The 10,029-nt window shown below is 40.7% G+C and overlaps 1 protein-coding gene across 1 annotated transcript; it reads left to right on the top strand.

Annotated features, from left to right (window-relative positions):
- The first annotated feature begins 2,111 nt into the window (after positions 1-2,111).
- LOC127447881 (C-X-C chemokine receptor type 4-like) lies at positions 2,112-4,538 on the top strand. Its single transcript, XM_051710046.1, has 2 exons — positions 2,112-2,217; positions 2,523-4,538. Exons 1-2 carry the CDS (start codon positions 2,206-2,208, stop codon positions 3,573-3,575), a joined length of 1,065 nt encoding a protein of 354 aa, XP_051566006.1. The 5' UTR covers positions 2,112-2,205; the 3' UTR covers positions 3,576-4,538.
- Positions 4,539-10,029: the final 5,491 nt, after the last annotated feature.

The raw sequence follows: 10,029 nt of genomic DNA, 5'->3' as shown, positions 1-10,029 counted from the left end.
AAGAGGTGTCTCATGTTTCAAAGCAAAAGGGTTCTGCCAAGGCTCGCATTTAGTACAGAGAGGCACAGAGAGTTTGTATCTGTCATGAAATGTTAGTCTCTAGGCATATGATGGAGGTGACTGCATGACCTTCTTTCATCACTTCAGTTCCTTCAACAATCAGGGTTCTACACTAAACAAATTGCAAATAGGACCAGAGGAGTCCTGTCATCCAGTAAATCACACCACAAAGCCTAAACCGACCAAAAGTAATGGCCTTCACACTGTTTTCACCCTAGTAACACGATGAGATCACAAACAAACTGCTGGGAAATCAGGAAGGACATCAGCTTTTTATGTGGTGGGAAACTTTGCAAAGTCTGATGAAGTCAATATTGATTATTATATAAAATGAATAGTTTGTGGATGCTGATTGATCAATTCATGATATAGTTAAAGTTGTAATGTGTCAATTCTGCAGCAATAGCGCAACCAAATGGAATTATGCCAATGGAGTAATATGTCTGAATCTTCAGTATTCACAAAACAGTAAGCGTGAAACACGCGGATGACCATCCTATTTCTGGTGAGATTCTGAAGAGCAGATCAAGTGGACATTTTACGATTCCATAATCACTTTGGAACTGAACCGTGAGTCAAATGGCTCTTCTCAACTGTAAGTGTTATATATACCAAAAAAGTTGTTCGTTGTGCTTAAATGGTGCTTGTTTAACAAAACCAGCGTTGATTATTTTCTAGGTTTTTGTTATAACATAATATATTCGGATGAAGTATGTCATGATGCATACCTATGGTGTATAATTTGAGAGGTAAGCAAACTTGCTGCAAACTTGCTGCAAATTATGAGTGGGAAGTTTGTGGCAAGAACTTTTTGTAAGGGTATGATGAAGAATCTATTCAGATTCTGAGATATACTGCTCACCTGTTCACCTCACAGGCTGAGAAGTGCATCCTTAATCAAATAAACATAAATTTTCAGATGCAGGGGTTGTTTTCAAACAGCTTTCCAACTCAAGCTCCCATCTGCTGTTGGTCAAACACCCCCAACTCCATTAGTTAAATCAATGAGCATGTTTAACAGGGTGCAATAAACAGGGTTCCTTTATCGGTGTAAGGTCATAAACAGCTTAAGAATAAACCAGTTGACACGGGTACATTTTTGCCCATTACGCCGATTTTGCGTGGCATGTAAAAACCTTAACTGCCGTTCTTACCGGCTCATCCAACAGAAAAGCATGTGTTGAGCACATGCCTCTTTGCTGTTTGACGTCAAGTGCATAGAATAACGCAATTATTTCAAATGTTATGTAAACGCGAATTTCTTGCCTTGACAGTTTTGTTTTAAACAAGCTGATTTTAGAGAGTAATCAGCGTATTGGTGTGCATGTAAAAACTGTGTGGGGCTTCATGGTCCGTTTAAACAAACAGAGGAATTTTTTATAGCACCATAGAGACACAGTGTTAGTACACACCATAGAGTACAGTTTTCCAGAAAAAAATGACCTACGAATGGCTTACTTATGGTTGTCTCTGCATATTAAAATGGGATAGGAGAAAGTATTTTAACACATAAAAAGTTATGCACTGCAGCTTTAACAGATATGTCGTGAAACACCTGTAGTTACTCTGTTTAGCACTGCACAGCACCCATAATACTCTTTTATGTTTATTGTCAGGGACTATATCTTCAAGTGGAAGGATTGTTATTGATTAATTTGCTTATTAAATAATATTTCAATGAAAATTTGTGTTCTTAATTATTTATCATGAAGTAATATGTTACTAAAATTGATTAGGCAATAAATGCAGTGCTATATTGTGAATATTTCTACGATCTATCTATCTATCTATCTATCTGTCTGTCTGTCTATGTCTGTCTGTCTGTCTGTCTGTCTGTTCTTATGTAAACAGTGTCCATTGATAATCGGAAAAGTTTAATGCACAAGCTGCACGAGACAAACAAACAGATATTAAATCTGTGGCAATAATCATGAGAGGCAGTACGCTACTTTTCACTTTCTGATCTGTGAAGATAATAGGGCTGCCCTGCTGAGCGACGCCTAGCTCATGACCCCGCCCTGTTTAAGGGGCGTATCTAGTGTATTCGGAGGACTATTTAAAATGCTGCTGTAACTGCTGTTGGAGTTTCGTTGATTGAAGTGTGTGGATATTTTTCGTGTTTTGGCGCTCATCTGTTTGAACAACATGGAGCTTGTGGTAAGCTGATTTAACAACAATATAAAACGCTTTGCATTACTGTTGCTTGATTTAATTGATATTAACATGTTTTGTATGTTATCTATAGTTTACATTGTCGTGCAACCCGTAGGCTACTCTGGCTGTCACATGCGTTGCATAGTGTCTTTTTTTAAAGAACTTTTTTTTTCTGATTTGTTCTTTCTTTTTCTGTTGTTTTCTTGTCTTTAAATTTGTATTATTTGCCAATTTGAACGGGGAAATGATCACAACGTGCTGTTCATGCGTGCAACGAGTTAATACAATGTTGTTGTTTTTTTATGCAGCACTTCGTTTTTGACGATAACATCACGGGATCTGGGGACTGGGACTTAGATGGACTTGAGGGACTCTGTGATCTCGCGGATAGCGATGACTTCCAGAGAATTTTCCTCCCCACTATATATGGGATTATTTTTGTCCTGGGAATCGTTGGCAATGGACTCGTGGTGCTTGTGATGGGCTACCAAAAGAAGTCTAAGAACATGACTGACAAATACAGGTTGCACCTCTCCATCGCTGATCTCCTGTTTGTCCTGACTCTGCCCTTCTGGGCTGTGGATGCAGCCAGTGGATGGCATTTCGGGGGATTCCTCTGTGTCACAGTCAACATGATCTACACTCTGAATCTGTACAGCAGTGTGCTGATCTTGGCCTTTATCAGCCTGGACAGGTATCTGGCCGTGGTCCGTGCCACAAACAGCCAGTGGCTCAGGAAACTGTTGGCAGGACGGGTGATTTACCTTGGAGTTTGGCTGCCTGCCACCCTGCTGACTGTGCCTGATCTAGTGTTCGCCAAAGTACGCAATACTGGTGAAAACACAATCTGTGAGCTCAACTACCCACAGCAGGCCAATGTTGTGTGGAAGACTGTTTTCCGCTTCCAGCACCTCATCATTGGCTTTTTGCTGCCTGGTCTGGTCATCCTGACCTGTTACTGTATTCTCATCTCTAAACTCTCCAAAAACTCCAGGGGTCAGGCCCTAAAGAAGAAGGCACTGAAGACCACTGTCATCCTCATCCTCTGTTTCTATATCTGCTGGTTGCCCTACTGTGTTGGCATCCTGGTGGACACTCTGATGATGCTGAACGTTGTTTCTCACAGCTGTTTCCTGGAACAGGGTGTGCAGAAATGGATCTTCATTACCGAGGCACTGGCTTACTTCCACTGCTGTCTGAACCCAATTCTTTATGCTTTCCTGGGAGTCAAATTCAGAAAATTTGCCCGTAGTTCTGTGCGCATCGGCAGTAGATCGAGTCACAAGATGTTGACCATGAAAAGAGGCCCCATATCGTCTGTATCTACAGAATCAGAGTCATCCAGTGTCCTCTCCAGTTAATTAACACTTTGTACATAAAACTGTCCTACATGGATGACTAAGCTTTAATTTTAAAAGGACTTTACTACACTTTGTACATTGTAAACACAAGCTGTGTTTTCGGATGTTTGTGAACATTTTTATTCAATGACATAATTTAATCTATGTACTCTTTGTACTTTTTAAATATCTATTGCAGGACCTAAAGGCAGAGCCTTGACAGTCTGTATACTTGCCATGCAGATGTTCTTCTCAATTCTTAGCGAACTTTTGCCTAGTCGTTTGTCTGATCAAGAATGCGTAGTGTAAATTATTTGAACGTGTATCATTGTTTGCCTTTTGTGTATGTGTACTTTGCTTTCATTACTCAGATAAGCTTTCTAATATTTATTAAAATAAGGTAGCTCACACTGTAAATTGTTTTTAATTTTTTTTTTTGTAATTTAAGCATGTCAGAATTTTTGCATTTTGACTATTTCATAATTAAACCTTAATCATCTCTTTTAATGAGTCTGACTTGTCTTCTTGCAACTCTCCAGTGGCCACACACACACCCCTCCACCCCCATCCACTCTGTGGGGGAGGGTTAGAGCTGAAGTGGAGTGAAGGTCTGTCAAGTTGCCAAAACAAAATCTCCACCTGATCTCCCACTGAACAGAATGGCTGAGGAGAGGGTCTGTAATTTTAAGAACATCTGTTCTCTGGCGTTTTAAGCAACCACTGATAAACCTACCTACAAAGGGACAGAATTGGCCACCTCATGGGATTTCTTTTGTTGGATCAGATAACAAAAAAAAAAGTTAATAAGATAGTTTGAAGATGTAAAATGTGAAAATATAAATTCTGCAGAATGCTTTACAAAAATAGTGCCCTATATGGATATAACAGAAAAATAAAAAAATTTATGTCAAAAAAAATTTCCTGTCATATCACCCCAATAAAATGCACAAAATAAAATAAAGCTAACCCGTTACTATGTTTTTACATTGATGTTTCTCATTATTTTCTCTCTCTCTCTCTCTCTCTCTCTCTCTCTCTCTCTCTCTCTCTCTCTCTCTCTCTCTCTCTATATATATATATATATATATATATATATATATAGTATATACTGTGTATATATATTTATAATTTATTAGCACAATTTAACGAGAGTGCAGCAAATACATAATTTAAATAATAGATTTTTTTCATATTACAATTATGAGAATTTGACGAATCTTTTTGGCATTGCAGTTATGACATGAGATTGGGGTTGTGCTTGATTGTAGTGCAAAAATTATAATTGTCCTAAAATTTGCATCATTTTCTACATGCAAAATACAATCTCTTATTTTTATCTTTAGAGTAAAATATTACATTTGTATTGACAGGTTTTGTGAGATTCACCTTATTACTGTAACAGTAATATGTAAAACCCATGCACTTTTAACCTCCAATGGAGTGCAGCATACTCTAGATATCAGTAATCAGCTTGTGGTCTGTTGTTTAAAGAATAACAATCCAGTTAGCAACCATAAAATTTGTGGGAGAACATAGATATTCACATGATTTTTATTGTAATGATCTAACTCCTGTTTAACAGAATAGAATTAAAATTTCTAAAGAGTCCAATGAAGTGTGAAGTACCCTCCATCAGACTTCAAGTTTTATGGTTAATTTTCACTGTCTTCTCTCACAGTAAGAGGTCAGTAAAAATAGAGCATTGAGTGGTGTATGTTGTTCATTTGGAAATGTTTTCAGTTGGTACTCTCATTAGCATAAGAGCTCTTCTCAAAAGCTAAGCAACACCATTAACACTCCATTAAGCTCAGCTGTACGATCTCCAAAGTGCCATTTGAAAAGACATAAACCAAAAGGAGTTCAAGGTTCAATGAATGAGGAAGCGGGAGAAGGCGATTCCAACTCAGGTATGTCACTCTTTATTCTTATGAACAGAAAACACGGTAGCACAAGGCGTAACGGTGAAGCTTCAAAGAAAAGCCACTATGGCAATGGCCAACACACAAAATAGCTTTGGTTTCTCTCCCAGTCTCACGCACACAAACAGCTTTGCGGCATCTGTTTCTCTCTCTCCCACTCTATGGACTGGGCACCTTTTATTTCCCCCGTCTCTCACTGCGAACATAGAAACAACAATTACCAGCAATTAATCTTAGGTGAAAACCCATACTGCTGCCTCTCTCCCCAGATGAACGCTCGACCACGCCCTAGCCTCCACATACACCCTGTCCGGTCTGCCTACTCCCCCCCACCCCCTTCTGGAGAGGAAGTCCACGACAGCCATCTGCAGCCCCAGCCTGTGGACCACCTCGAACTTAAACGGCTGGAGTGCCAGATACCAACAGGTGATCCAGACGTTGGCATCCTTCATGCAGAGGAACCATTGGAGCGGGGCATGGTCCAAACAGAGGGTGAATGCTCGTCCCAACAAATAGTAGCGGAGAGTGAGGACCGCCCACTTGATGGCCAAGCACTCCTTCTCTATGGTGCTGTACTTCGTCTTTCTCATAAAGAGTTTTCGACTAATGTACAGCACCAGGCGCTCCTCCCCCTCCAACACCTTGGACAGTACAGCAAACAGCCCCCTGTCCGATGCATCCGTCTGCAAAACAAAGTGCAGCTTTTACCTGCGTGAATGCTTGTTGGCATGGCTCCATCCACTGGACCGGGTCTGGAGCTCCCTTTTTAGTGAGATCAGTCAGCGGGCTGGTGACCTCTCGTACTGCAAATAACAGGGGTTCGAGCCACTTAGAGCATCTTCGTGCACGAATTTACGAATAATATTTTTTAAGGTTTGATTAAATCGTTCGACCAAGCCATCCATTTGTGGGTGGTAGACACTTGTCCAAATCGATTTATTACCCAGTAATTCGTACAGCTCGTGTAGTGTACGTGACATAAAATGAGTGCCCTGATCAGTGAGGATTTCTTTTGGAATCCCCACTCAGGAGATAATATTGAAGTGTGCCTCCACAACATTATGTGCTGAGATGTTGCGCAGCGGCACTGCTTCCGGATATCGCGTTGTGTAATTCACCAGGACTAACGCAAAGCGATGTCCATGTGCTGTCCGTTCCAATGGCCCGACGATTAATTCAAAAGGAACCTCGATCAACGGAAGGGGGCGCAATGGTGCTTTTGGAGTGGCTGCCGGATTCATCAGCTGACATTCATGGCATGCCGCACATCACTGGCGAACATCCCCGTGAATGCCCGGCCAATAGATACAGGCCATGAGACGGCTTAGTGTTTCCCCTGTCCCAAGTGGCCTACCATCGGATTATGATGAGCTGCCTGGAATAACATTTCCTGACGGCTCTTTGGTACCAACAACTGGGTTGTATCTTCTTTCGTGCGAGTGTCCTGTGTCACTCTATATAAAGATTTTTTATAATTGAAAAATATGGATATGTGAGTGCGATGCCCAGCTGAAGACGTTGACCATCAATCACTATCACTTGGTCAAACGTGTGCCTCAGTGTTTCATCTTGTGACTGTTCTAGAGGGAAATCCCCTACCGGGAATTCCTAAGGGCAGGGGAGGATGACACTTCCCCTTCCCCGGTGTCAGCCTGATGTGGAGCAGAACAGACAGCCCAGGCCACGCCTTCCCAGCCAGCACTTTCCACATCCCACACAGATTCACTTTCTCACAGGAACCATTCACAAACAACCCCTTCAATAATGATCAAAAAGCCAGCCAATTAGTTCCCAAAAGGGATGGGTGAGGCAAGGACTAACCACCGCCTCAATATTATGATTTTGTCCCCAGAACATTACTGTGACAGTCACTACAGGATAATCATGAATATCCCCGTGCACACAACTCACCCGATTATTTACCTCCAATGTCCCGGTTTGAACCAAGCATTGATGAATGGAGGTTTGATTACAACCTGAATCCACCAAGGTTTAGTATGTACCCCCCTTAATACTCACAGGTATCTGGTACATCCCTGCTCGGTCGAAGGTGGTCTGTGGGGTGTCGGGGATCCGGATCAGGCTTTCCCGGTCAGCAGTGGCAGAAGGTGCACCACCCACTGTTCCAGCAGCCACTTCAGAGCTTCGGCAGTGTGCTCAAAGAGCTTAAGGTATGCCTCCGGATCATCTTGGGGCCCCATCTTAGTGAGCAAAACGTGGGGGTGCACTACTGCTGGGGACGCAGTGGCCGCCCCTCCTGGGGTACTAAGCTCCGCAGCACCCGCCGGTCTTGCTCCTGGGCCAGAAGGAGTACCTTGAAATGCTGTTGCTTCTCTCTCCGAAGATCCATGAGGGCCTAGTGTTGTCTCTGGTGGATGCTGGCGAGGGACTGGAAGACTTCCTCCAGCAGCAATGACTCCATGACAGTGTATCATTCTTCCTCGATTCCCAGGTTTTGGCACAGTGTCACAAGGTTCAATGAATGAGGAAGTGGGATATGGCGATTTCAACTCAGGTATGTCACTCTTTATTCTTATGAAAAGAAAACACGTTAGCACAAGGCGTAACGGTGAAGCTTCAAAGAAAAGTCATTACAGCAATGGCCAACACACAAAATAGCTTCGGTTTCTCTCCCAATCTCACACACACAGCTTTGTGGCGTCTGTTTCTCTCTCTCCCACTCTATGGACTGGGCTCCTTTTATTTCCCCCGTCTCTTACTGCGAACATAGAAACAGCAATTACCAGCAATTCATCTCAGGTGAAAACCTTTACCGCTTCCTCTCTCCCCAGACGAATGCTCGACCGTGTCCTCACCTCCATAAGGAGCTTTTGGAAATTTGCTGAGGATTACCCCATTTTCAAACCACAGATTTAAACTTCATAATAGATGTTAAATTCATACACTCTTGCAAAACAGTCCTTTCATAATTGATGCATAAAGCAAAAGCATTATGTGAGAACAAAGGAAGACTACCATTCCTACATCTATCAGTCCAATATAGGCAAGATTTTACATTTACATTTTAGGTTACATTTACATTCATGTAGCAGTTTTATTACAAATGCTAAGGACCTCAATGATGTGGTATAATAACAATGTCAACAAAACTATTTAACAATACAGTGTAGGCTTAACCGTTCTCAACTTTAAAGGAATATATTTGCTTTTTAAAATATGGTCAGATATCTGATTGACCTGTTGCAATATAGATATGTAGTCTTAAATAAATAAAGTTTATTTATAAATCTCAAAATTTTATCCCCTCTTGCCATTAACCTATTATCACCATTTACATTGTTTTGTCTGGGAAATTAGAATCAGGAAGGCAGCTTCCTGCATCAGGACCTACTGTGACCAATGGCTCATGAAAGACTTTATAGCCCAATAACACGCTGAAAAGAACAAACAGAAGTGGAGGGCTTTAACTCAAAGAAATTGTGTTTTGTTTATATTGATTGCATGAGTAACTGTCCAATGATCTTCTGTGATGTCAAGCAAATCCACTGCTGAAAAACATGTACAAAAAGAAAATAAATACAGGAAGTTGATTATCTAGCTACTGTATAAAATAAAGCAAAACCAACAAGCTTGATGGTTATATTTCCATAAAACTCATACTCAATTGAAAACTAACTGGCTGATTAAAGGGATAGTTCACCCAAAAATGAGAATGCTCTTATCATTTACTCACCCTCATGCTATCCCAGATGTGAATTACTTTCTTCAGCAGAAAAAAAAGAAAAGATTTTTAGAAGAATATCTCAGCTCTGTGTGTCCATACAATGCAAGTGAATGGTGATCAGAATTTTGTAGCTCCAAAAATCACATAAGGGAAACATAAAGTAATCCATATGACTCCAGTGTTTAAATCCATATCTTCAAAAGCAGTATAATAGGTGTGGGTGAGAAACAGAAAAAAATGTAAGTAATTTTGCCTGAACCTTGGAATTAGGATAGACCTCACCGAAATTACCGGCCGGTTGACCTGCAAAGCACCTCTCTGATCTCGGCCTGCATCACCTTGGTCTAATGATGGACTACACTCTTAAAATGGAATACATAGACTATCAATAAATTGCCAACAAAAGCCTTCATCAGACAACAAACAAAGGACAATGAATCTATATGAACTTCTGCAGTTAATACAGGATGAACTTCAAAGATATTAGTCATTAATCTTACAGTTCTTACAGAATCCTTGTTTAAACACTGGCCTTTAACTCTTAGTTTAATAATTTTAAACCATGACTTGCACTGCACATAAATAAGTAATATTGGCATCATATTCATGCTGTTAGCCAGACAGGAACTGGCACCCACAGTGAGCCTGGTTTCTCCCAAGTTGACAAAGTGCCTTCGGCTTGCTCAATGGGTTTCTAAATACAATTATTATTTAATTACTTATTTTTATACACACTTCATAATTGTATTTAATCAAACTACACAATAATGACTCTAAGACTTTATAGATATTACAGTTTCATTTTCTGTTAATGCATGATTTTCAGTAAAGCTGCTTTGAAACGATGTGTGTTGTGAAAGGCGCTATACAA

This window comes from Myxocyprinus asiaticus, chromosome 11, assembly GCF_019703515.2.
Source record: "Myxocyprinus asiaticus isolate MX2 ecotype Aquarium Trade chromosome 11, UBuf_Myxa_2, whole genome shotgun sequence".
Lineage (NCBI taxonomy): Eukaryota > Metazoa > Chordata > Actinopteri > Cypriniformes > Catostomidae > Myxocyprinus > Myxocyprinus asiaticus.
This window is presented reverse-complemented; position numbering and strand designations above follow the sequence as displayed.